The sequence below is a fragment of the Pseudophryne corroboree genome, chromosome 1 (genome assembly GCF_028390025.1).
Source record: "Pseudophryne corroboree isolate aPseCor3 chromosome 1, aPseCor3.hap2, whole genome shotgun sequence".
NCBI classification, from domain to species: domain Eukaryota; kingdom Metazoa; phylum Chordata; class Amphibia; order Anura; family Myobatrachidae; genus Pseudophryne; species Pseudophryne corroboree.
In genome coordinates this window covers 50,474,606-50,500,438 of record NC_086444.1, presented here as the reverse complement: position 1 = coordinate 50,500,438, position 25,833 = coordinate 50,474,606, and the positions used below count along the sequence as shown (strand labels likewise).

The 25,833-nt window shown below is 47.2% G+C and overlaps 1 protein-coding gene across 4 annotated transcripts in view; it reads left to right on the top strand.

Moving 5' to 3' along the window:
* ZNF532 (zinc finger protein 532) overlaps positions 1 to 25,833 on the top strand; it is a 128,785-nt gene that overhangs the window by 45,059 nt on the left and 57,893 nt on the right. For all 4 annotated transcript variants that reach the window (XM_063959407.1, XM_063959416.1, XM_063959390.1 and 1 more), the window contains 2 exons: positions 4,899 to 5,033; positions 6,930 to 9,298. In XM_063959407.1, coding sequence (XP_063815477.1) covers positions 6,956 to 9,298 — 2,343 coding nt within the window. In that variant the 5' untranslated portion in view covers positions 4,899 to 5,033; positions 6,930 to 6,955. The remainder of the gene's footprint in view (positions 1 to 4,898; positions 5,034 to 6,929; positions 9,299 to 25,833) is intronic.

Genomic DNA, 25,833 nt, shown 5'->3' with positions numbered 1-25,833 from the left:
CACATAAACCTTACAGATAACATGTACTGGAGCCTGTATTTACACAATGACCTGTAAAGGTTCCGTTCATCCGGTGATGGACAAGACTTCTCATCATTATCAGTATTATTATTCAGATTGATATGTGAGGAGTGTAGGACATACATAACACATGGACGTACCAGGTAAACAAAATAAATACACACATGAAAACAAAGGGGGCACATATACAATGAGCGATTTTAATGGGCTCATTCTCGACATTGGATCCCAAAGTTTAACATCTTAGAACGTGGCAGAACCTCTTCTCATGCGTTAGTGACCACTACCGGTATGGGTGGAAGCCCAATGTGTCACAAGTGCTTGTGAAAACACGTTTAAAATGCATCTAAAAAAAACAAGGATAGTTTAAAGCAGCAGTGTGGTGTCACTAGAGGTCATGTGTTCCGTTCCTGCCCAAATGGTGTGGAGTTTGTATGTTCTCCCCAAGTTACGTGGGTTTCGTCCAGGTACTCCAGTTTCCTCCCGCAGTCCAAAAATACACTGGTAAGATAGGTGCTTGCTGCCTAAAAATTAATCATAGTGTGTCCCAGTGATAGGGAATTAATAGAGTGTAAGCTCCACTGGGGCAAGGAGGCAAATTACTAAATATTCTCTGTAATGTGCTGCATAATGGGGTTGATTCCGAGTTGATCGTAGCTGTGCTAAATTTAGCACAGCTACGATCATGTTCCCAGACATGCGGGGGGACGCCCAGCACAGGGCTAGCCCGCCCCGCATGTCTGTCTGGCCGCCCCCCTGGCACAAGTATAAAAGCACCGCACATCAGCGATGCTTTTGTACTTGTTGAGTAACTCCCGGCCAGCGCAGCTTCTGCGGCTGGGCGGGAGTTGCTCGTCGCTGCCCCTGGTTACAGCGGCTGCGTGTGATGTCACGCAGCTGCTGCGGCCCGCCTCCCACACGATCCGGCCACGCCTGCGTTGGCCGGACCGCGCCCCCAAAATGGCGTCCAAACGCCGCTGTAATGCCCCCTCCCGCCCAGCGACCGCCTCTGCCTGTCAATCAGAGGCGATCGCTAGGGAATCGCGATAAACTGCAGTGAGCGATCGGGTCGGAATGACCCCCAATATGTGTGTACTATACAAATAACTTGTTCCATACATAACCCCAGGTAGACATTTTTTGTTTCTTTACACAGCAAGTTAAATATCTTTTTAAGCCTACATCATTTTTATTGATCGTGGGTTCGATTCCCACCAAGGCTCTGTGTGGAGTTTGTATATTCTCCCCATGTGCAATGTTGTGGAGGCGGCACTGTCTCAGGCCCTCAGTCCCCGCATCTAGCTAGCAGGGTGCCTGGACGTTCCAGCACAGCTGCTCGGAGCGTCCTCAGAGCGGCCCGGTCAGTGCCTCACTGCTCCAGTCGTGGCGTCCACACTCATCCGCCCCCTGGGTACAGTGTGCGCTCAGGGAGCGTGCAGCGGATAGCAATAGATGTAGTTGAAATGGCCAACACACTAACACAAAGGTCTGTCACCGTGCCTTTGGCCATGTGGTGTATCTGGTAAGGATTGAGTGTGACACAACAGCTACACTCGCTTGTCTCAAAAGGAAGAAAAATGTTTTCACAACTGACTCAAAGCAAGAGCTTTTATTTTGTTGGGGCTGTACAAGACTGGTCTTGTGCTTCCCCGGGGGCACACAACTGTGTAATCTCTTTGGTATTCCTCCCCTCTCTGCGTTCAGGCAGAGCAGCAAATCGGGCAGCCCCAGACAGTCTTGGCTCTTTCCTGTGCGTGGTGGGAGCTGGGAAGGGGGGGTCTCCTGACTGGGTCTGGAGCTGCTCCTGATGTTTTCTATAAAGTAGCCTTGTGCGTATATGAGTGGATCTGTTTTACCTCTAGCAAGCACAGAGCACATCACTATTCAGTATAAAAGCATAATGTGAGCATCCCACTATTGAAGATGGGAGAGTTGGCTGACTTTTGGAATTCAATGACTTTCTGTGGATTTTGTCCAGATGCAATTGGCTGAGGCAGCAGATTACAAATAGACAATGCAATGTCATATGAGGATAAAGGCCCATTACACATAATAACGTTTTACTGTATTATAGTTTCACACTTCCCTGTGTCATACTCGGCCTTGTCACTGCATCTCTAATACTAGGGTTACACTGAGGAGCCCTGCTAGGAAATCACAGTCTGTCTGCAGAAAATACTAGTACTGGTACTGCCGGCAGTGTACAATACCCCCGGGGCAGGGGATGCAAGGAGTAACATACGTAGACTCGTGTATGCTGGAAGAGTGAGGGGGCATCACATTATGTGTTACTTTTTCCTCTGTGTGCACCCTGGCAGTTCTTTGTTTTTTTTTTGTTTTTTTGCAATGACCATTAAGTAAAGCGCAGAACTACCAAAGACCACTATCCGCCGTTGCTTTTTTCTTTATACCTAAAATATAGCTCTTGCAAACCGGCCTTTCCTGATGATGAACCAAAAATGCTCACACCATGAGGGTAATTCCAAGTTGATCGCAGCAGGAATTTTGTTTTGTAGCAGTTGGGCAAAACCATGGAGGTCATTCCGAGTTGTTCGCTCGCCAGGCGATTTTAGCAGAGTTGCTCACGCTAAGCCGCCGCCTACTGGGAGTGAATCTTAGCATCTTAAAATTGCGAACGATGTATTTGCAATATTGCGATTACACACCTCGTAGCAGTTTCTGAGTAGCTTCATACTTACTCGGCATCTGCGATCAGATCAGTGCTTGTCGTTCCTGGTTTGACGTCACAAACACTCCCAGCGTTCGCCCAGACACTCCTCCGTTTCTCCGACCACTCCTGCGTTTTTTCCGGAAACTGTAGCGTTTTTTCCCACACGCCCATAAAACGGCCTGTTTCCGCCCAGTAACACCCATTTCCTGTCAATCACATTACGATCGCCAGACCGATGAAAAAGCCGTGAGTAAAATTCCTAAGTGCATAGCAAATTTACTTGGCGCAGTCGCAGTGCGAACATTGCGCATGCGCATTAAGCGGAAAATCGCTGCGATGCGAAGATTTTTACCGAGCGAACAACTCGGAATGAGGGCCCATGTGCACTGCAGGGGAGGGGCAGATATAACATTTGCAGAGAGAGTTAGATTTGGGTGGGTTATTTTGTTTCTGTGCAGGGTAAATACTGGCTGCTTTATTTTCACACTGCAAATTAGATTGCAGATTGAACACACCACATCCAAATCTAACTCTCTCTGCACATGTTAAATCTGCTTCCCCTGCAGTGCACATGGGCCCTCATTCCGAGTTGTTCGCTCGCTAGCTGCTTTTTAGCAGCATTGCACACGCTAAGCCGCCGCCCTCTGGGAGTGAATCTTAGCTTAGCAGAATTGCGAACGAAAGATTAGCAGAATTGCGAATAGAAATTTCTTAGCAGTTTCTGAGTAGCTCCAGACTTACTCCAACACTGCAATCAGCTCAGGCCGTTTCGTTCCTGGTTTGACGTCACAAACACACCCAGCGTTCGCCCAGCCACTCCCCCGTTTCTCCAGACACTCCCGCGTTTTTCCCAGAAACGCCTGCGTTTTTTCACACACACCCATAAAACGGCCAGTTTCCGCCCAGAAACACCCACTTCCTGTCAATCACATTACGATCACCAGAACGAAGAAAAATCTTCATTAAGCCGTGAGTAAAATATCAAAATTTTGTGCTAATTTACTTGGCGCAGGCGCACTGCGAACATTGCGCATTAGCGCAGTTTGCAACTTATCGCACCGATGCGAAGAAAAAGAACGAGGGAACAACTCGGAATGAGGGCCATGGTTTTGCCCAACTGCTAACAAAATTCCTGCTGCGATCAGCTTGGAATTACCCCCATATATCTAAAGTCTGATGGCGTACGCCTCCGATATGTTACAACATAAAAAGACACAACACAGAACAAAATGCATTCAAAACAGTTTGCACATCTGCGTTACAGGCTGTATTTATCATGAGTTTGCTGCTAATTTTATACACACACACACACACACACACACACACACACACACACACACACACACACACACACACACACACACACACACACACACACACACACACACACACCGGGTTCAGTATGATTTCCCAATGGCCAGAATACCGGCAGCGGCATCCTGTCCATCAGAATCCAGACAGCCCCCTCTAAAGTACCCTAATCCTTCCCTGCCCCCTACCCTAACCCTCCCTTGTGGGTGCCTAACCCTCCCTTGTGGGTGCCTAACCCTCCCTATTGGGTGCCTAACCCTAACCCTCCCTTGTGGGTGCCTAACACTAACCCTCCCTTGTAAGTGCCTAACCCTCCCTTGTGGGTGCCTAACCCTCCCTATTGGGTGCCTAAACCTAACTCTCCCCGCTTGATACCTAACCCTAACCTCCCCTTCTGTGTGCCTAAACCTAACCATCCCCAGTCCCTAACCCTAACCTTCCCGGCCCTGCACCCTAAACCCCCCTTCTCCTGCCTAATCCCCCCCTCCCCCTCGGTAGGACTCCAACGCGTCCCGTTGTCAGGATTCACAGACCTATTGCGTCGATCCTGCAGCACAACCGATGACCAATATATCTACAGATATATTGCTGCATCGCTCTGTATGTACAGGTGGTTAGACTTCCTGCACAAGTCGGCGGTGATTGACGAGTCAACTGGGTGGGCCCTAGATATCAACGCCGCACGGGACCAGCGATATATTGGTAGTTCAATAGAACGGAAGATATATCGGCCAGTGTGTACGCACCCTAAGTTCAAGAATATTCCTGTTTGTTTTTTTTAACTAATTTGATAGAACCTTTACTGAATCATTTCCACTTTATAATGACTGTAATATTGTTTATTGTACATGTCCTTTTGAGACTTTTACTAAATGTTTGTTTTTGTCCTTTTCAGATGCAGCACTGTAAGCAGTGACATGGCACGAAGTTACTCCCAACTTTGAATGCTAAAAGCACGTACCAACTCTAAGGGGTAGATTCATCTCCGAGCGTGGTCCTGCCGGAGCCTCGCGTAATGTGCGGTTTTACGGTAAGTTAACAGGGTTTATTTTTGCTTGCTCTTTTATGGGATATGAGCAAAAATTGACCATATTTATTACCTTGAACATCCCACGAGGTTCCTAAGAGATCACGGGCTGAATTGAACCTCCCCCTTAAAGGGCCTTTAAATTTCCTTTGACGTATGAAGTCCCAGAAATGTTAATTATTTACTCATTATTATTTGCTTAATCATCAAGGCATGGGCCCATATATCATTTAAGATTTGCAAATATTTAGTATCCCCCAAATGTATGACAGATGGACCGCAGCAGATATCTCCGATATTTGCTATGATCCGTCCATTCACGCTGGCAGCCGCAACTCTCTCAGGTTTCTATGGGTGATGCTGGCAGATTTGGTTAGCTTCGGGAATGCAAAGCATTCAGAAGATTGACCCCCACAGCTATTGTCATCTAAAGTTGACGTTAGCCAACTGTAGCCTATAGACTACAATGCACATAAGTCACCGGGAGATGGCCGCCAGGCATGTGTAGACAGTGGGACCACACATGACCAGGAGCCCCGGGGCCATGCTGAGTACATCGCAGTGACTCCTGTCCCTGTGGTCACATATGACCAGGAGCCCCAGGGCCATGCTGAGTACATCGCAGTGACTCCTGTCCCTGTGGTCACTCGATTGACTCCTGTCCCTATGGTCACACATGACCAGGAGCCCTGGGACCATGCTGAGTACATCCTTGTGACTCCTGTCCCTGTGGTCACTCGATTGACTCCTGTCCCTATGGTCACACATGACCAGGAGCCCTGGGACCATGCTGAGTACATCGCAGTGACTCCTGTCCCTGTGGTCACTCGATTGACTCCTGTCCCTATGCTCACACATGACCAGGAGCCCCAGGGCCATGCTGAGTACATCGCAGTGACTCCTGTCCCTGTGGTCACTCGATTGACTCCTGTCCCTATGGTCACACATGACCAGGAGCCCAAAGGCCATGCTGAGTACATCACAGTGACTCCTGTCCCTGTGGTCACTCGGTTGACTCCTGTCCCTATGGTCACACATGACCAGGAGCCCAAAGGCCATGCTGAGTACATCACAGTGACTCCTGTCCCTGTGGTCACTCGGTTGACTCCTGTCCCTATGGTCACACATGACCAGGAGCCCCGGGGCCATGCTGAGTACATCGCAGTGACTCCTGTTCCTGTGGTCACTCGATTGACTCCTGTCCCTATGGTCACACATGACCAGGAGCCCCGGGGCCATGCTGAGTACATCGCAGTGACTCCTGTTCCTGTGGTCACTCGATTGACTCCTGTCCCTATGGTCACACATGACCAGGAGCCCCAGGGCCATGCTGAGTACATCACAGTGACTCCTGTCCCTGTGGTCACTCGGTTGACTCCTGTCCCTGTGGTCACACATGACCAGGAGCCCCAGGGCCATGCTGAGTACATCACAGTGACTCCTGTCCCTGTGGTCACTCGATTGACTCCTGTCCCTATGGTCACACATGACCAGGAGCCCCAGGGCCATGCTGAGTACATCACAGTGACTGCTGTCCCTGTGGTCACTCGGTTCTACAACTAGCCGTTAAGAATCGCATCATGCAATAATATCGCACCCAGTTGTATTGCATATGTAATTCTTGATAACTGGGCCCCTAAGACACTAATAAATGAACATTCAACTTTTACCACCACATGTTTGGTGAAGTAAAACATGAAAGGAATAAAAAGTTTATTTTCTACATAATTATTTTCCTCCATTCCCATCAGTGGTAATTTACAACCAAAAAATAAAGACAAATGTGAACATAAATCATTGGTACAATTTATTGTATTGCTGAAGAAAAATTTACAGACTTGTTAAGGCTTGGTAGATGTTTTTGATTTTCTATATTAAGTAGTTGTCTCCTCATTACAGGATTGAATGACTACTAACGTGTGATCATGGGAGATATGAAGACCCCGGACTTTGATGACCTTCTGGCAGCCTTCGACATTCCTGACATGGTGGATCCAAAAGCAGCTATTGAGTCTGGACATGATGATCACGATAGTCACATCAAGCAGAACAACCAAGGAGATGATGATGCTCATGTGCCTTCATCTTCTGATGTTGGCGTAAGTGTTATAGTCAAGAACATAAGAACCATTGACTCTACTGAGGCATCTGAGAAAGATGGGCATCACTCCGCTGGTAACGGCTTACACAATGGCTTTCTTACCATCTCCAATCTTGAACGTTTCAACAAAGAAGGACTGAAATCCTTCAAAGAAAAAGCTTTGGTATCTGGCACTGTCCTTAAAGAATCTGTTTTTAACCAGTTCAGTCCTATTTCCAGCGCTGAAGAGTTTGATGATGATGAAAAAATTGAAGTGGATGATCCTCCCGATCGACGAGACCTGAGCAGAAATTTTGGCTCTAATATTTTAACGGGATCAATTTCTCAGCATCCCTATGAACGGGACAAAGTGCAGGTGATGGAACAATTGCTTAAGTCTGGAACACCTGTTTCTGGCAGCGTGGACAAGAGCAAAGAGTGCCAGAAAGACTTTGAGACTGGTACAGCTAGTTTAAATGTCTATGACGCCTTTAAAGGGAAAAAACTGGATGAAAAGCTGAAAGAAAGCGCTCAGAGACTCCTGGAGAGCAGAATTATTGATGGGAAACTAGAACCAGACAAAACTGACGTCAACGGAGTCAGCATGTCCCAGCTGAAGTTAAAGACCTCTGCAAAACTTTCTTCATGTATTGCTGCAATTGCTGCTCTCAGTGCTAAGAAAGTAGCCTATGGCCCTAAGGATGTTCAAAGCAATACAGAGGAGTCATCACAGGTGCCAAAAGACATTAGTGATTCATTGACAAACGTTAAGTCTCCCGATGCCCAGTTGACCATTCAAAATCTCATTGACAGTACAAAAAAGACCCCATTGAAGCAACCCGATAGTCCAAGGAGTGTGTCCAGTGAGAATAGCAGCAAAGGTTCTCCATCGTCTGGTGGTTCGACCCCAGCTATTCCAAAAGTAAGAATTAAGACCATCAAGACATCATCTGGAGAAATCAAGAGAACGGTCACTAGGGTTTTACCTGACTTTGAAGCTGATGGGACAAAACAACCTTCTGATCAAACATCCTCTTTGCTAGTGTCCTCACTTTTGTCATCGCCTGCATCTGCCGCAGCTGTGCTTTCATCACCAAGATCCTCTGTACAGACAAGTGTTGCCAATAATGCCGTTGCTTCAACAGATGTTACTCCGAAACAGGTCACCATCAAACCCGTGGCCACCGCATTCCTTCCTGTATCTGCGGTAAAAACGGCAGGCTCGCAAGTCATAAACTTGAAGTTTGGTAATAATACTACAGTTAAAGCCACAGTGATTTCTGCTGCCTCTGTCCAAAGTGCCAGTAGTGCCATCATCAAGGCTGCCAATGCGATTCAACAGCAGACGGTGGTGGTTCCAGCTTCGAGTCTTGCCAACGCTAAACTTGTGCCAAAGACGGTGCATTTTGCCAATCTCAACCTCTTGCCTCAAGGTTCTCAAACTACTACCGAGCTTCGTCAAGTGTTAACTAAAACCCAACAGCAAATCAAGCAAACTCTTATATCGACCGCTGCGGTGATGCCGGCCAAAAAGGTGTCCAGAGTCCAAGTGATGGCTTCCTCGCAAAGCTCTGTGGTGGAGGCTTTTAATAAGGTGCTGAGTAGTATTAATCCAGTTCCAGTATATGTCCCCAACCTTAGTCCGCCAACCAATGCAGGGATTACCTTGCCTGCACGTGGATACAAGTGTTTAGAATGCGGGGACGCATTTGCTCTTGAAAAGAGCCTTTTACAACATTACGACCGCCGGAGTGTACGTATAGAAGTCACCTGCAACCACTGCAAGAAGAATTTAGTTTTTTATAATAAGTGCAGCCTTCTGTCTCATGCACGTGCACATAAAGAAAAAGGTGTGGTGATGCAGTGTTCTCACCTCATCCTAAAGCCAGTCCCAGTAGATCAGATGATAACATCCTCTCAGAACAGTGGTTCCACGCCATCAGCTTCAGCTCCTCGGCCAAGCCCTGCAACGGTGGTGGCACACACAGTATCTAAGGTGCAGACTGGAACGTTGGCTCCAGTGATTTCGGCTCCCGTGAGCGCTCCCATTACACCGGCTATGCCTCTGGACGAAGATTCTTCCAAGTTATGCCGGCATAGCCTGAAGTGCTTGGAATGTTCGGAAGTTTTCCTAGATGAAACCGCCCTAGCGACACACTTTCAGCAAGCTGTGGATATAAGCGGACAAGTACGGTACCATATATACTTCTGAAGGTTACCAAATCTGCAGTCATTTTATAATGGTTTCAATTTGCGTTGCTCTAAAGCCCATTGAATCTGCAGTTATAATCAAGCGCAGTTGTACAGTAGCAGCCATTTTGTGATATTATTGTGGCAGCAAGGCAGCCATTTTGTCACCTTTTCCACTCTTCATGAGAATGCCCTCCTGCCTATTCAAGTTGCAGGAACTGCTGATAAATAACAGCAAAGGCAATTATTATTTCCGCAGTTATTTATAATCAGGCAGCGTATTAATGTGACACTGACACAACTGACTCCTAGAGAATTGATTCCTGTGAATCGTAGTCCAGCTGGCAATATGGCTGCCTTCCCTTTGTGTAGATGACGGGTGCTCTTCAGTGTTTTATAAAGATGTATTAAAGTAGTCCTCATAGTGATTATATAAAACTATGGGCCTGATTTAGAGATATACACAATTGCCACGGCAGCTGCGTAGTTGGTATGCAGCTGCCCTGTGATAATATGCAAATGTTGTAGCCATCGGGAGTTATAGTAAGATGTCCACTGGACCCGCCCCTAAAAATGGGCCCAACACGCCTGTTACCTCACACAGACGGTGCCTGGCTGTCAATCACATTGCAAATAAATCCTCATTGCAATTGTCTTTGTGAGTCATTTTCGACAGTTGTGCAGTGCAACTTAGATGCATGCGCAGTGACAAAAAAATGACTGCACTACATGCGTAAAAAAGTGACATTGCATCCAATTTGGCCCTATGTGCAAAATATTCACAGGAGACCTTTAGACAGGGCTCTGTTACAATATGGCGTCAGAACAGTCTGTAACAACCTTTTGGGTTACATCGCGCATCCCGCCACGCATCGCAAGCATTGCGGCGTTTAGTAATGGCGAATGCTTGAAAAAAATCACAAAGGACCGCTTTGCTGATGAGAGCTGTCCTTTGCGATACAAGGATCCCAGAGTCCTTCTGCGCGTACTCCTAATGACACGCATATCGCAGGGGACACTGGGAGGGATCTGGTTGGATCCCTCTCATTGCACATTACGAAAGGTTTCCTATTAGGCAACATCATCTACAGATGGCGTTGCCTACCGGATCCAAGATTGGTGCATATGAGAAACGTGTACAATCTTCCTAACAATTGCATTTTTGACTGCAGGATCGCCTCTGATGCTTCCCCGCCCGTTGAATATAAAATTTAGTAAAACAATCCCATCCATAGAGAGATCTGACTATCAGAAGTCTGATTCCAGCAAAAATAATCATTCTGAGTTATGCAAATTAAATAATAAACCATGTGACCGCGGCGCTCTGTAAAATCTGGGGCTTGTGAGGAACCTTAATACATAATGGTGGTCATTCCGAGTTGTTAGCTAGCTGTTTTCGGTTGCAGCGCAGCGTTCAGGCAAAAAAGCGGCACTTCTGCGCATGCGCGACGTTCTTTCACAACGGCCGATGCAGTTTCACACAAGGTCTAGCGAAGCTTTTCAGTCGCACTGCTGGCCGCAGAGTGATTGACAAGAAGTGGGCGCTTCTGGGTGTCAACTGACCGTTTTCAGGGAGTGAACGTAAAAACGCAGGCGTGCCTGGAAAAACACAGGCGTAGCTGGGCGAAAGCAGGGCGTGTTTGTGCCGTCAAAACAGGAACTGAATGGTCTGAAGTGATCGCAAGCGCTGAGTAGGTCTGGAGCTACTCTGAAACTGCTCAAAATTATTTTGCAGCTGCTCTGCGATCCTTTCGTTCGCACTTCTGCTAAGCTAAGATACACTCCCAGAGGGCGGCGGCTTAGCATTTTCACGGCTGCTAAAAATAGCTAGCGAGCGAACAACTCGGAATGACCACCAATGTACAATCCCGTCATTGTCAAATAATACAAAACAGAAGATGCTACAGGAATGGATTCAGCGCCAGCTGCTGGACACAAGTAGTACTGCAACCAATCGTTATTTTGTGTGTTTTCACCTTTTTATTTGTGTTTTCTTACATTTTTCTCTCCTGTTCCATGCTGTAGTGATGCTTTTTTTTGTATTACATTGTTTTCTTCTTTTGTCATTTTTACACTGTTTCCCTCCCTGTTCTCCTTTTCTCTATTTACCTCATGTGCATTCAGTCTCTCTAAAGGTTTTCATGGAGTCTGTCATACCACATATCCAGAAATTAAAATCAGCAATTGGGGTAGACATTAAGGTTCCGCCTCTGACGGAATTTAGGTGCCATGTGTAGTCGAGTGCTTTTAATTTTTTTACTACTGTCCGTGAGTCCAGATTCCGTTGCAATTGAGCCGCTTAAGCTTTAAGGTATACATGGGCACGTCAGCTGGTGTTTACCCCCCAGACATCGCGACGGCCCTGCAGCACAGCTGATGGCTGATAATTATTATTATTATTACATTTTATTTATAAGGCGCCACATGTGTGTCGCAGCGCCGTACAAAGGACAGTACAGGGAGACAAAACATAGCATTACAGTAAATAAATAACAGAAATAGAGTACAGGTAACATAGAGCACCATACATTCTCAAGACATAATACAGCTAAGATGTAAGTATTGAGGGAGTGATCATCGTACTACTAGAGGCTGGTAGCCATAGATGGAGATGAGCCTTTACTAGCAGGGTAAAGATGGTCTTTGAGTAGGGGAGAGCTGCGAGTGAAATGTGTTGAGACGAGGGCTTAGATAACAAGAGGAAAGAGGGCCCTGCTCTGAAGAGCTAACAATCTAGTGGGGAGGGATGACAGACAGATGACAAAAGATGCAAGCAAGCGGGGGTTAGCCTGATGGCAGTATGCAAGCAAAGCTGAGATGTTCACGGCATGAGGCAGGGGGGTAGAGGCGCGGCTTCAGGACTGGGTTATGCATCAGAAGGGTACGCTTTGATGAATAGGTGGGTTTTCAGCGCCCATTTGAAGCTTTGCAAGGTCGGGGAGAGTCTAATGGAGCAGGGGAGCGCGTTCCACTGAAGGGGTGCAGCACGGGCATGGTCTTGAACACGAGCATGGGAAGCAGTGACCAGGGCGGGGGAGAGGCGACGGTCATTGGTCGACCGTAGGGGGCGGGACGAAGGGAGAGGAGGTTGGAGATGTAGGGAGCAGTGGAATTAGAGATGGCTTTGTATGTGAGGGTGAGTAATTTGAAGAGGATTCTGTAGGGGAATGGGAGCCAGTGTAGATTTTGGCAAAGGGGAGTGGCAGATGTGGTGCGGCGGGAGAGGAAGATAAGCCTAGCTGCAGAGTTTAGGACAGATTGGAGGGGAGCAAGATGGGAGCAAGCGAGGCCAGTGAGGAGAACATTGCAGTAGTCAAGTCGAGAGATGACCAGTGAGTGGATGATGAGTTTAGTTGCATTCTGGGAGAGATATGGCCTGATACGAGCAATGTTGCGTAGCTGGAAACAACAGGATTGTGCCAGAGCTTGGATGTGGGGTGCAGAGGAGAGGGAGGAGTCAAGAGTGACACCCAAGCAGCGGAGTTGGGGAACGGGGGAGATGGTGGTGTTGTCAACAATGATAGAGATATTGGTCGGAGGTGTTATTCTGGATGGGGGAAAGATGATGAATTCAGTTTTGTCCATGTTGAGCTTCAGAGAGCGCTCAGACATCCAGGAGGAGATTGCGGAGAGGCAGCTGGAAACCTGGGAGAGGACAGATCAGGAGAGGAGAGGTAGAGTTGTGTGTCATCAGCATAGAGGCGGTATTGAAGGCCAAAGGCGTTAATGAGCGCACCCAGGGAAGAGGTGTACAGGGAGAACAGAAGGGGTCCAAGGACAGAACCCTGAGGGACAGGAAGGATGGAAGGGTGTGAGGTGGTGCTGGAGGCAGACACAGAGAAGGAGCGGTTAGTGAAGTAAGAAGAAAACCAGTCAAGGACAGTGCTAGAGAGGCCAGCGTTTTGGAGTGTGCGCAGGAGGAGAGGATGATCTACGGTGTCAAAGGCAGCAGAGAGGTCCAGAAGGATGAGCAGAGAGAAGTGGCCCTTGGATTTGTCCGAAAGCAGGTCATTGGTGACTTTCACCAGGGCAGTCTCAGTTGAGTGGAGTGGGCGAAAGCCAGATTGTAGTGGATCGAGGATGGAGTTGTCAGAGAGGTGGCTTGTGAGACGGCTGTTGACCAGTCTTTCAAGTAATTTGGAGGCCAAAGGGAGAAGAGAGATGGGGCGGTAGTTAGTGGGTGATGAGGGGTCGAGGTTGGGTTTTTTGAGAATAGGTGAGACCAGAGCATGTTTGAATGGCGAGGGGAAGATGCCGGTAGAGAGGGACAGGTTAAAGAGGTGAGCAAGGTGGGAGCAGGCAGTGGGGGAGAGGGAGCGGAGAAGACGGGAGGGAAGGTGGTCCAGGGGGCAGGTGGAGGGGGGGAGGATAAGATGAGGGAGTGGACTTCCTTTTCAGAAGTGGGACGGAAGGAGGACAGGGTGGGATAGATGGAGGGGAGGGATAGAGGGGGCAGGGGGGTAGCAGAGGGGTGAAGGCGGGAGATGTGTTGGATGTCCTCAATTTTGGAGATGAAGAATGAGGCAAAGTCAGTGGCAGTGAGGGAGGATGGAAGGGGAGGAGGAGGGGGGCGAAGGAGAGTGTTGAAAGTTTAAAAGAAACGGCGTGGACAGGAGGACTGAGCAGAGATGAGTGCTTGGAAAAAGGATTGCTTGGCGAGGGAAAGAGCAGAGCTGTAGGAGGAGAGAATAAACTTGAAATGGCGGAAGTCCGGCAGAGAGTGAGATTTCCTCCAGGAGCGTTCAGCGGAGCGTGAGCATTTTTGTAAGAATCATGTTAGTTTGGTGTGCCAGGGTTGGGGTTTGGAGCGGCGGAGGGGGACAGAGGAGAGGGGGGCCACAAAGTCGAGAGCAGCGGTTAGGGAAAAGTTATAGAAGGAGGCTGCCTGCTTGGGACAAGTCATAGTGGAAAGAGGAGAGAGGAAAGTCTCAATATCGGTGCATCGTGCGGTGTGTACAGGTGGTCTGCTGTCCGCCCGTACTCTTGCTGCAGAGGCCGCCGGTGACTGACATCACATCTGGGCATGCACATGTAAATGCTCGCTCAGTTGTGATGTCAGGCACAACACATAGAGCCAACGCTCGGTAAGTTTATATGCACTTACCGATTGTCATCCGTCAGCCTAGTGTGTTCCCAGCATTAGTCTCAGAAATTTCTTGAAAATGTTTTGGGCGGTACTAGGAGAGGGCAGTGAGGTGGCTATGCAGACGTACAGTGATAGTCCATCTTATGGGCATGTGATGAATGTGCCACTGGCTGGCATGTTACGGAAGTGGTTGGAACTCCTAATCATTCACATTGGAGGCCATACTCTGACAGATAGCTACTGAAGCATGGAGCTGGTCCCATTTTCCATAGTTGCAGTGGAGCCATTGGCTTTCTCTTTGAATGGCCACCTGAAGGGCAATGTCAGAAATATTATTATTTATAAGCCGTTATTTATATAGTGCTACCAGTAGGTTTTTGGAGTGTGGAAGGAAGCTGGAGCATTTTGGAGAACATACAAACTCCACACAGATATTGCCCTGCCGTGCATCGAACTCATGACCGCGAGGCAGTAATGCTAACCACTACGCCAACCGAATGGTCTGTCTTCTGTCATATTGCAGGCTGTTCTAGAAAAATAACTGTTACAAGCTGGTTGGTTACTATGAGCAACTTCTCCACTTTAGCGCTCTCTCTCTCTCTCTCTCTCTCTCTCTCGGGTCTATTTACTAAGCCTTGGATGGTGATAAAATGGCCGGAGATAAAGTACCAGCCAATCAGCTCCTAACTGTCATTTTTCAAACCCAGCCTGTAACATGGCCGTTAGGAGCCGTTTGGCTGGTACTTTATCTCCGTCCAAGGCTTAGTAAAAAGACCCCTAGGATTTGATTGACCTGCCCACTAGGTGTTAGCAAGCATTTATCAGTGTTGCCCTTGGTTTTAATAGGTATGGGGGAGATGTTTCAAACCTTCTAAAGAGAAAAGTGGAGAAGTTGTCCGTAGCATCCGGTCAGCTCCTAGCTTTCATTTATCCAGAGGTGGGGTGGCATCACATGCCAAAATACAAATAGGGGAGCTACACCAACTACCAGTGAGTCCCGGTCGGTGATGATTGGCAGCGTTTGGGGTGGCAGTTGGTGTGGCTCCCCCATTTGTGTTTTGGCATGTGATAGAGCCCCATCCCTGTAACTGCCACTGGTTCACAGTATTTTATTGTAAGCATTGTAGACCCTAGCCCCAGGCACTGGGTAATGTGTGGACGATGGTAACAAGGAAAAAAGTGACTCCCCCTTCATTACTTTATATTGCATTTACCATTTAATCGCCTGTGAAATAATCCAGCATTACGACTCTCCATACATCTCATGTTGTGCCAGTTCCTTACCCCTATTATCACCATTCTCACCCTCCTCTACCCCCTTTATTCCACATTTACATTAGCTGTCCTGAAGCTTATTCTGTAACATGGCAGTTAGGAGCTGATTGGCTGGCAATTTATATCCATCCACTTAATGGGCGGGATGTACTTAATGACATCGCCGCCATTCGTGACGATGCTTATCACAAATGTACTTACATATGCGATTAGCATTGTGACGGACAACTCGTCCGATAAGACCTCTCTTTCGCAATTTCCTGCGGCACTCTGACTTCCAGATTTTGGCCCCGAGAGTCCGTCTGTGCATGCGCAGAGTGGCAGGGCCGGCCACGGGGCATGCTGGGAGGGATCTCACAACAGCGTGGCGGAGAGAAGACCATAGGCTTCTATAGGATTTCGCCAGCAAAAGCTGGCAATCCCTTCCGCTGTGCTGTCCTGGCGGCCAGGGCTTAGTACATTAGGAAAATGTGGTAAACGGGGGTTTACCGCATTTTCCGTTTAGTACATCCCGCCCTATATCTCTCCATAGATCCCATAGAAAATATATACAGTACACATTTTATTTAGAGGTCAGTGTTAACTTGTACAGTGCATCCGGAAAGTATTCACAGAGCTTCACTTTTTCCACATTTTGTTATGTTACAGCCTTATTTCAAAATTATTATTTATTTATTATTATTTATTAGCAGTTTCTTATATAGCGCAGCATATTCCGTTGCACTTTACAATTAGAACTACAGTTATAAAACAAAACTGGGCAAAGACAGACAGACATAGAGGTAGGAAGGCCCTGCTCGCAAGCTTACAATCTATAGGGAAATAGGCATTGATACACAAGGATAGATGCTACCAATTGCATAATGGTCCACCAGATTGCTAGGTTCATAATGGGTTATATGATATGATCACCCCGCAATGTTGGAAGACAAAATATGTGATGTTATGTGGACTGTACAGAGAGGATGTAATTAGATAGGGAAGCATTGAAGGTTATGCGGGTGGGTCTGGAATTTGATAGGCTTGTCTGAAGAGATGAGTTTTCAGGGAACGTTTGAAGGTTTGGAAATTAGAAGAGAGTCTTATGGTGCGTGGATGGGCATTCCACCGAGTTGGTGAAGCCCGGATGAAGTCCAGTAATTTTGAGTGGGAACAAGTAATGCGTGTGGATGAGAGACGCAGATCTTGTGGAGAGGTCGGGTAGGGAGATATTTTGAGATGAGTGAGGAGATGATGGTGCAGTTTGCTTAATAGCCTTGTATGTAAGTAAAAGTATTTTATATTTAACACGGTAGAATACCGTAGAAGACTGAGAGAGTGGAAGATTAGCCTCGCAGCTACATTTAAAATGGATTGTAGTGGTGAGTGCCTATGTTTGGGAAGACCGGTCAGGAGACTATTACAATAATCAATGCGGGAGATGATGAGTGCATAAATTAGTTTTTGCTGTGTCTTGTGTAAGATAAGGGCGTATTTTTGATATGTTTTTTAGGTGCATGTAACATGATTTAGAGACAGATTGAATGTGTGGAACAAAGGACAGTTCAGAGTCAAGGGTGACACCTAGGCATTGCGCTTGTGCGGTAGGGTGGATATTCGCATTGTCAACAGTTATGGAGATATCAGGTTGGTAACTACTCTTGGCTGGTGGGAAAATAATTCTGTTTTGGAAATGTTGAGTTTGAGGTGGTGAGATGACATCCAAGATGAAATGGCAGACAGGTATTCAGTGACATGAGCCAATACAGATGGTGATAAATCTGGGGAGGATAGGTAGATTTTAGTATCATCAGTGTACAAATGATACTGAAATCCGAAGGAGCTGATTAGTTTACCAAGAGATGAGGTACAGATAGAGAACAGCAGAGAACCCGAGACTGATAGAGGTAGAGAGAAAGAGGTAGAATCAGAGAAGTGAACACTGAAAGAGCGACTAGATAGGTAGGATGAGAACCAAGTAAGGGCTGTGTTCTGAAGACCTAGGGAGTGTAGTGTTTGTATGAGAAGAGAGTGGTCAAAAGCAGCAGAGAGATCTAGAAGAATAAGAAGTGTGTAATGGCCTTTCGATCTAACAGTGACTAGATCATTCACTACTTTGGTCAGTACCATCTCTGTGGAGCGTTGGGCACGAAAACCTGACTGAAGTGGGTCCAATAAGTTGTGGGGGTTAAGAAAGTGTGTAAGACGAGTGTAGGCATGTCTCTCAAGTAGCTTGGAGGGACTGGGTAGCTGAGAAATGGGACGGTAGTTAGAGAGTGTGTTTGGGTCAGAGTTGTGTTTTTTTAGAATGGGAGTAATGACTGCATGTTTAAACAGAGATGGAAAGATACCAATAAAGAGAGAAAGATTACAGATTTTAGTTAAGGTTGGGATAAGCAAAGGAGACAAAGTTGTACAGACTTGTGAGGGTATATGATCAAGAGGAGAGGTAGTGGAGTAGGAGGATGAAAAGAGTGTTGATACTTCATCTTCACTTGTGGGATCAAATGAAGAGAAAGTGCCAGAGGGTTCAGGTAGGGAATTGAGCATGTCACTGGCTGAGTTATAGCATACCATTTCATTTCGGATTTTATCTTATCCTTGAAGTAGGAAGCAAGTTCTTGTGCACGGATAGTAGCTAGTGGGGGAGGTGAGGGATGGTAAAGAAGTGATTTAAATGTATTAAAAAGTCATTTGGGGTTGGTGGCATGATAAGAGATGAGAGATTGGAAATATGTTTGTTTTGCAGTGTCCAGGGCCTGTCGATAGGAGTAGTAGGTGGTCTTATATGTGAGAAAGTCACTTGGATTCTGAGATTTACGCCACTGACGTTCTACTTTTACGTGACAGTTTTTGTAGGTGTCTTGTTAATTTAGAGTGCCACGGTTGGCATCTAAGCCAAAATGGAATAAATTAATTTTTTCCCCTCAAAATTCTATACACAATACTCCATAATGACAACGTGAAAAAAGTTTTTTTTGAGATTTTTGCAAAGTTATTAAAAATAATAAACTAAGAAATTACATGCACATAAGTATTCACAAGCCTTTGCCATGAAGCTCAAGTGCATTCTGTTTCCACTGACCATCCTTGAGATGTTCCTACAGCTTAATTGGAGTCCACCTGTGGTAAATTCGGTTGATTGGACATGATTTTGAAAGGCACACAGCTGTTTATATAAGGTCCCACGCTTGACAGTGCATGTCTGAACACAAACCAAGCATGAAGTCAAAGGAATTGTCTATAGACCTCCGAGACAGGATTGTCTTGAGGCACAAATCTGGGGAAGGGTACAGAAAAATATCTGCTGCTTCGAAGGTCCCAATGAGCACAGTGGCCTCCATCATCCATAAATGGAAGAAGTTCGGAACCACCAGGACTCTACCTAGAGCTGGCCGGCCGTCTAAACTGAGCAATCGGGGGAGAAGGGCCCTAGTCTGGGAGGTGACCAAGAACCTGATGGTCACTCTGTCAGAGCTACAGCATTCCTCTGTGGAGAGAGGAGAACCTTCCAGAAGGACAACCATCTCTGCAGCAATCCACCAATCAGACCTGTATGGTAGAGTGGCCATATGGAAGTCACTCCTTAGTAAAGACCACATGGCAGCCCGCCTGGAGTTTGCCAAAATGCACCTGAAGGACTCTCAGACCATGAGAAACAAAATTCTCTGGTCTGATGAGACAAAGATTGAACTCTTTGGCGTGAATGCCAGGCGTCATGTTTGGAGAAAACCAGGCACCTCTCATCACCAGGCCAATACCATCGCTACAGTGAAGCATGGTTGTGGCAGCATCATGCTGTGGAGATGTTTTCTCTTACGTCCTACAGGATACTGGGAATCCATTTAGTACCATGGGGGTATAGACGGGTCCATTAGGAGCCTTGGGCACGTTAAGAATTTGATAGTGTGCGCTGGCTCCTCCCTCTATGCCCCTCCTACCAGACTCAGTTTAGAAAATGTGCCCGGAGGGGCCGCTCACGTTGCATGGAAGCTCCTGAAGAGTTTTCTGCATTTATTTCCTCTGTTTGTTATTTCCAGGCAGGACTGGATGGCACCAGCCTGCCTGATTTGTAGGACTTGGGGGGGCCCAACCTCTTGGAGGGTTAATGGTCCCGTTCCCCACTGACAGGACAGTAGCTCCTGAGGGAACTATTCGCACACCACGGCAAGCGTACATTCCCGCAGCACGCCGCCACCCCTAACAGAGCCAGAAGAGAGAAGAGTGGTGAGCACTAAGCCGGCGTCCAGATTAGCGGGTCGCCAGCCATTATGGCGGCATGAGGGTACAGAGACACACGGCTTCTACAGGGGGCGGTGGAGTCTTGGGACTCAGTACACTGTGCGGACGCACCGCTTCTGAGGGAGCAAACTGAGTCTAAGTACACAACGAGTGTACACAGTACCCAGACTGGCATTACAGACTTAAAAGGTGACTGACTCCATTTTAAGCATAAAAATTACCTCAGCCAGTATAAAAAAGTGGGAAGACCTTGCGCCATTGTAGGGGCGGGGCTTCACTATGAGCGGATCCAGCAGCTCACCAGCTCCATTTTCCCTCTGCAGTGGACACAGACGCTGACTGACAGGGACGCGCAGCTCCTCTGGAGAGACTCCAGATTACCTCAGCGGTACCAGGGGGTCATAGCAGGGGGGGAGCGCTTACTAGTGTACTAAGTCCCCAGGCTATCTCTGTGTCTCTCTTGAAGGGCTATTTGTGGGTTAATTGTGCTTTTAACCTGTTCCTGTGTGTGTGTACTGTCACAGTATGTCAGACAAACAGTGTGTTTCTTGTAAGGCACAGTGTTCTTCTTCTTCAGGGGGCTCACTACAGTGCACTCAATGCAGTACATCCTCCCAGGCTAGCAGGGCAGAACCAGCTTGGCTGGATTCCATTAGGGGAATGATCTCCAATATTTCCACTAAATTGTCCCGCAATGAGAAAGAAACACAATACTTAAGACAATCGATGACTGAGTGTATGAAAAAAGACTCAGTACCCAAGCCAGCGTCTCAGTCCCCTGCCATTTGTCTGCATCAGCGTCCTTTGGCCCATATCCTTCAGTCTGACTCTGATGATGATGGGTCAGGCATGGAGGAGGGGGAGGTGGATGCAGAGGTGGGGGAGGCTACTCTGTCACAGGGAATAGAGGCTCTCATAGGAGCTATCGGAGAGGTTTTGCATATTCCTGATAAGGTAACAGAGGAGACTGAGGAGTCTTATTTTAATGTAAAAAAGAAATCCTCAGCCACTTTTCCTGTGTTAAAGGAACTAAGTACCCTGTTTGAAGAACCGCGGGTTAATCCTGATAGGAAATTTCAAATCCTTGAAAAGTTGATATCATCTTTTCCCTTTCCTCCTGAGGATAGAAAAAAAAATGGGAAAATCCACCGATAGTGGATGCATCAGTATCCAGGCTGTCACGGAAAATTGTATTGCCTGTCCCTGGTGCAGCCTCCCGAAAAGACATGGCTGATCGTAGAATTGAGAATACACTCAAATCTTTGTATACAGCTGCTGGGGTGGCACAGAGACTCTCACTATAGCATGTGGGTGTATTACTAAGGCCATCGCAAAATGGTCAGGTAACCTAATTGAGGGGTTAGGTACCTTGCCTAAGGGGAAGATTATTTTACTCCTGCAACATATACAGGACTCTGCAAATTTTATTGTGGAAGCCATAAAAGAAATAGGTTTGCTTAATGCACGCACTACTGCTATGGCAGTGTCGGTACGCAGAGGCTTATGGCTACACCAGTGGACTGCCGACACGGACTCCAGGAAAGCCGTGTAAGGCCTACCCTTCACAGGAGAGTCCTTATTTGGAGATGAACTACACAAATGGATCTCCAAAGCTACTGTGGGTAAGTCCACGTATCTTCCTTCTGCAGCTCGCCCAGCCAGGAAGGCTTACTCAGGAGCTAATCTACAGTCCTTTCGGACTGCCAAGTTCAAGGGCAAAACCAGAGGTTCTTCTACAGCCACCAGAGGCGCTAGAGGTAAACCACAAAAACTAGCAACTGCAGGTTCACAGGAACAGAGCTCAAGTTCTGCTTCCTCAAAGCCTTCAGCATGACGGTGGACCGTGATGCCTGGAAGACCGGCAGGTGGGAACCCGATTAAGATTTTTCAGTCACATCTGGACATCATGCCAGGATCCATGGGTCATAGATCTTATTTCCCAGGCTACAGACTGGAGTTTCAGGAGCTCCCACCTCACAGATTCTTCAAATCAGGCTTACCAGTTTCACAGGAAGCAAGTATAACATTACAGGACACCATTCAAAAACTGGTACAGACTCAGGTCATTGTTCCAGTTCCACCTCACCTGCAAAACAGAGAATATTATTCCAACCTGTTTGTAGTACCGAAACTGGACAGTTCGATAAGGCCGATTTTGAACCTCAAGTCATTGAACCTGTACTTAAGAATGTTCAAATTCAAGATGGAGTCTCTGAGAGCGGTGTTCTCAGGTCTGGAGGAGGGAGAATTCCTACTGTCTCTGGATATCAAGGATGCGTACCTTTTTACATTTCGATCTGGCTGCCTCATCAGGCTTATCAATGGTTTGCCCTGCAGGACTGTCACTACCAGTTCCAGACCCTGCCATTTGGTCTCTCCACGGCACCGAGAGTGTTCACCAAGGTTATGGCAGAGATGATGTTTCTACTCCGCAAACAGGGAGTGAACATAGGCCCTCATTCCGAGTTGTTCGTTCGCTAGCTGCTTTTCGCAGCATTGCACGCGCTAGGCCGCCGCCCTCTGGGAGTGTATCTTCGCTTAGCAGAATTGTGAACGTAAGAGTAGCAGAATTGCGAATAAATAATTCTTAGCAGTTTCTGAGTAGCTCGAGACTTACTCCTACACTGCGATCAGCTCAGCCCATTTCGTTCCTGGTTTGACGTCACAAACACGCCCTGCTTCCGGCCAGCCACTCCCCCGTTTCTCCAGACACTCCTGCGTTTTATCCTGGCATGTCTGCGTTTTTCCGTACACTCCCAGAAAACAGTCAGTTTCCGCCCAGATACACCCACTTCCTGTCAATCACACTCCGATCACTTCAACAATGAAAATTCTTCGTTCGGATGTGAGTAAATCTACTAAGTTTTGTGCTAAATTACTTAGCGCATGCGCACTGCGTACCATGCGCATGCGCATTTTTGCCTTAATCGCTCCGTTGCGAAAATCGTCAACGAGCGAACAACTCGGAATGACCCCCATAATTCCATACCTGGATAATGGCACCGTCCAGGGAGCGGTTTATGGACAGTATTCGCCTTTCAAGCACACTACTGGCTAACGGGTGGATTCTGAACTTACCAAATCTCACCTGGAACCGACGCAGACTTTTTCCTTTCTGGGAATGATACTGGACACAGAATCTCAGAGAGTGTTCCTTCATGTGGAAAAGGCTATGGAAATCCAGTCGATGGTTCGGGTTGTCCTGATGCCAACCCGGATCTCGCATCTGTGCATTCGCCTTCTGGGGAAAATGGTGGCCTCTTACGAGGCGCTTCAGTACGGAAGGTTTCATGCGAGGCCCTTCCAGCTAGATCTATTGGACAAATGGTGCGGATCACATGCACCAGAGGATCCGTCGGCGGTCTTCATTCCGGGAGTACACAACTGGGAAGCAGACTTCCTCAGCAGACACGACCTGCATCCAGGGGAGTGGAGCCTTCACCCGGAAGTGTTCAGGTGCTTGACACATCGGTGGGGATATCCACAAATCGACATGATTGCCTCTTGTCTTAACAAGAAGCTCAGGCGGTATTCTTCCAGGTCGAGAGACCCACAAGCAGTGGCGTTATACGTTCTGACAACTCCATGGTTTACCTGTTTCCTCCACTTCCCTGATCCCAAGAATTCTAAAAAGAATAAGAAGGGAAAAGGTATACTCATTGCTCCAGACTGGCCAAGAAGGGCCTGGTACGCGGACCTTCTGGAGATGCTCCTCGAGGATCTTCTGCAACAGGGCCCGTTCGTCTATCAAGACTTACCGCGGCTGCGTTTAACGGCATGGAGGTTGAACAGCTGATTTTAGCCAGGAGAGGGATTCCTGACAAGGTCATCCCAACTACGATCCAAGCCAGGAAAGGGGTACCGTCTAAACATTACCACCATATATGGAAGAAGTATGTTTCTTGGTGTGAGAACAGACAATATTCTATGGTGAAATTTCATCAGGGACGTCTCCTGCTTTTTCTGCAGTCTGGAGTGGATGTGGGCCTACGCCTAGGTTCCATTAAAGTCCAGATTTCGGCTTTGTCTATTTTCTTTCAGAAACAATTGGCTTCTCTCCCTGAGGTCCAGACGTTCTTGAAAGGTGTTCTACACATCCAACCTCCCTTTGTGCCTCCCACGGCCCCTTGGGATCTCAAGTTGGTGCTGCAGTTCCTCCAATCGGACTAGTTTGAACCGTTACAGGAGGTTGACATAAATTACCTGACGTGGAAGACCATCACACTATTGGCCTTGGCCTCAGTGAGATGTGTGTCGGAACTAGGGGCGTTGTCTCACAAGAGTCCCTACTTAATTTTCCATGAAGACAGAGCTGAACTCAGAACTCGTCAGCAATTTCTTCCTAAGGTGGTGTCCGCTTTTCACATCAACCAACCAACCAACCAACCAACCAACCAATTGTGATTCCAGCTGTGACGGACACCTTTGCTACTTCAAAGTCTTTGGATGTTGTGAGGGCTTTGAAAGTCTATGTAAAGAGAACAGCTCGTCACAGAAAATCTGACTCGCTGTTCGTTCTCTATGATCCCCATAAAATTGCTTCTTCAAAGCAGTCTATTGCATGCTGGATCAAGCTCACAATTCAGCATGCTTATTCCACAGCAGGCAAAATCTGTACAGGCCCACTGTACTATGTGGGTGGGTTCGTCTTGGGCGGCTGCCCGGGGTGTCTCGGCTTTACAGCTCTGCCGAGCAGCTACTTGGTCAGGTTCGAACACATTTGCAAAGTTCTACAAGTTCAATACTTTGGCCTCTAAGGACCTTATGTTTGGTCAAACTGTTCTGCAGGAACCTCAGCACTCTCCCACCCGGTTTGGGAGCTTTGGTACTTCCCCATGGTACTAAATGGATTCCCAATATCCTGTAGGACGTAAAAGAAAATAGAATTTTAATTACCTACCGGTAAATCCTTTTCTCGTAATCCGTAGAGGATACTGGGCGCCCACCCGGTGCTTTGTTTTTCCTGCACTGTTACTTGGTTAAGTATTCTGGTTTGTTCAGCCGTTGCTGTTCATGTGTCAAGTTTGGTTAGCATGGCTTTCCTATCGTTCTGTGTATGCTGGTTCGTAATCTCACCACTTTTGTTATCTAGCCTTCTATCAAAGTATGTCCGTCTCCTCGGGCACAGTTTCATAGACTGAGTCTGGTAGGAGGGGCATAGAGGGAGGAGCCAGCGCACACTATCAAATTCTTAAAGTACCCAATGCTCCTAGTGGACCCGTCTATACCCCCATGGTACTAAATGGATTCCCAGTATCCTCTATGGACTACGAGAAAAGGATTTACTGTTAGGTAATTAAAATCCTATTTTTCAGTGACAGGAACTGGGAGACTAGTCAGGATAGAGTGAAAGATGAATGCAGCAATGTACAGAGACATCCTGGATGAAAACCTGCACCAGAGCGCTGTTGACCTCAGACTGGGGCGACGGTTCATCTTTCAGCAGGACAACGATCCTAAGCACACAGCCAAGATATCAAAGCAGTGGCTTCAGGACAACTCTGTGAATGTCCTTGAGTGGCCCAGCCAGAGCCCAGACTTGAATCCGATTGTACATCTCTGGAGAGATCTGAAAATGGCTGTGCACTGACGCTTCCCATCCAACCTGATGGAGCTTGAGAGGTGGTGCAAAGAGGAACGGGCAAAACTGTCCAAAGATAGGTGTGCCAAGCTTGTAGCATCATATTCAAAAAGACAAGAGGCTGTAATTGATGCCAAGGGTGTATCAACAAAGTATTGAGCAAAGGCTGTGAATACTTATGTACATGTGATTACTTAGTTTTTTATTTTTAATAAATTTGCAAAAATCTCCCAAAAACTTTTCTCACTTTGTCATTATGGGGTATTGTGTGTAGAATTTTGAGGGAAAAAAACAATTTATTCCATTTTGGAATAAGACTGTAACATAACAAAATGTGGAAAAAGTGAAGCGATGTGAATACTTTCCGGAT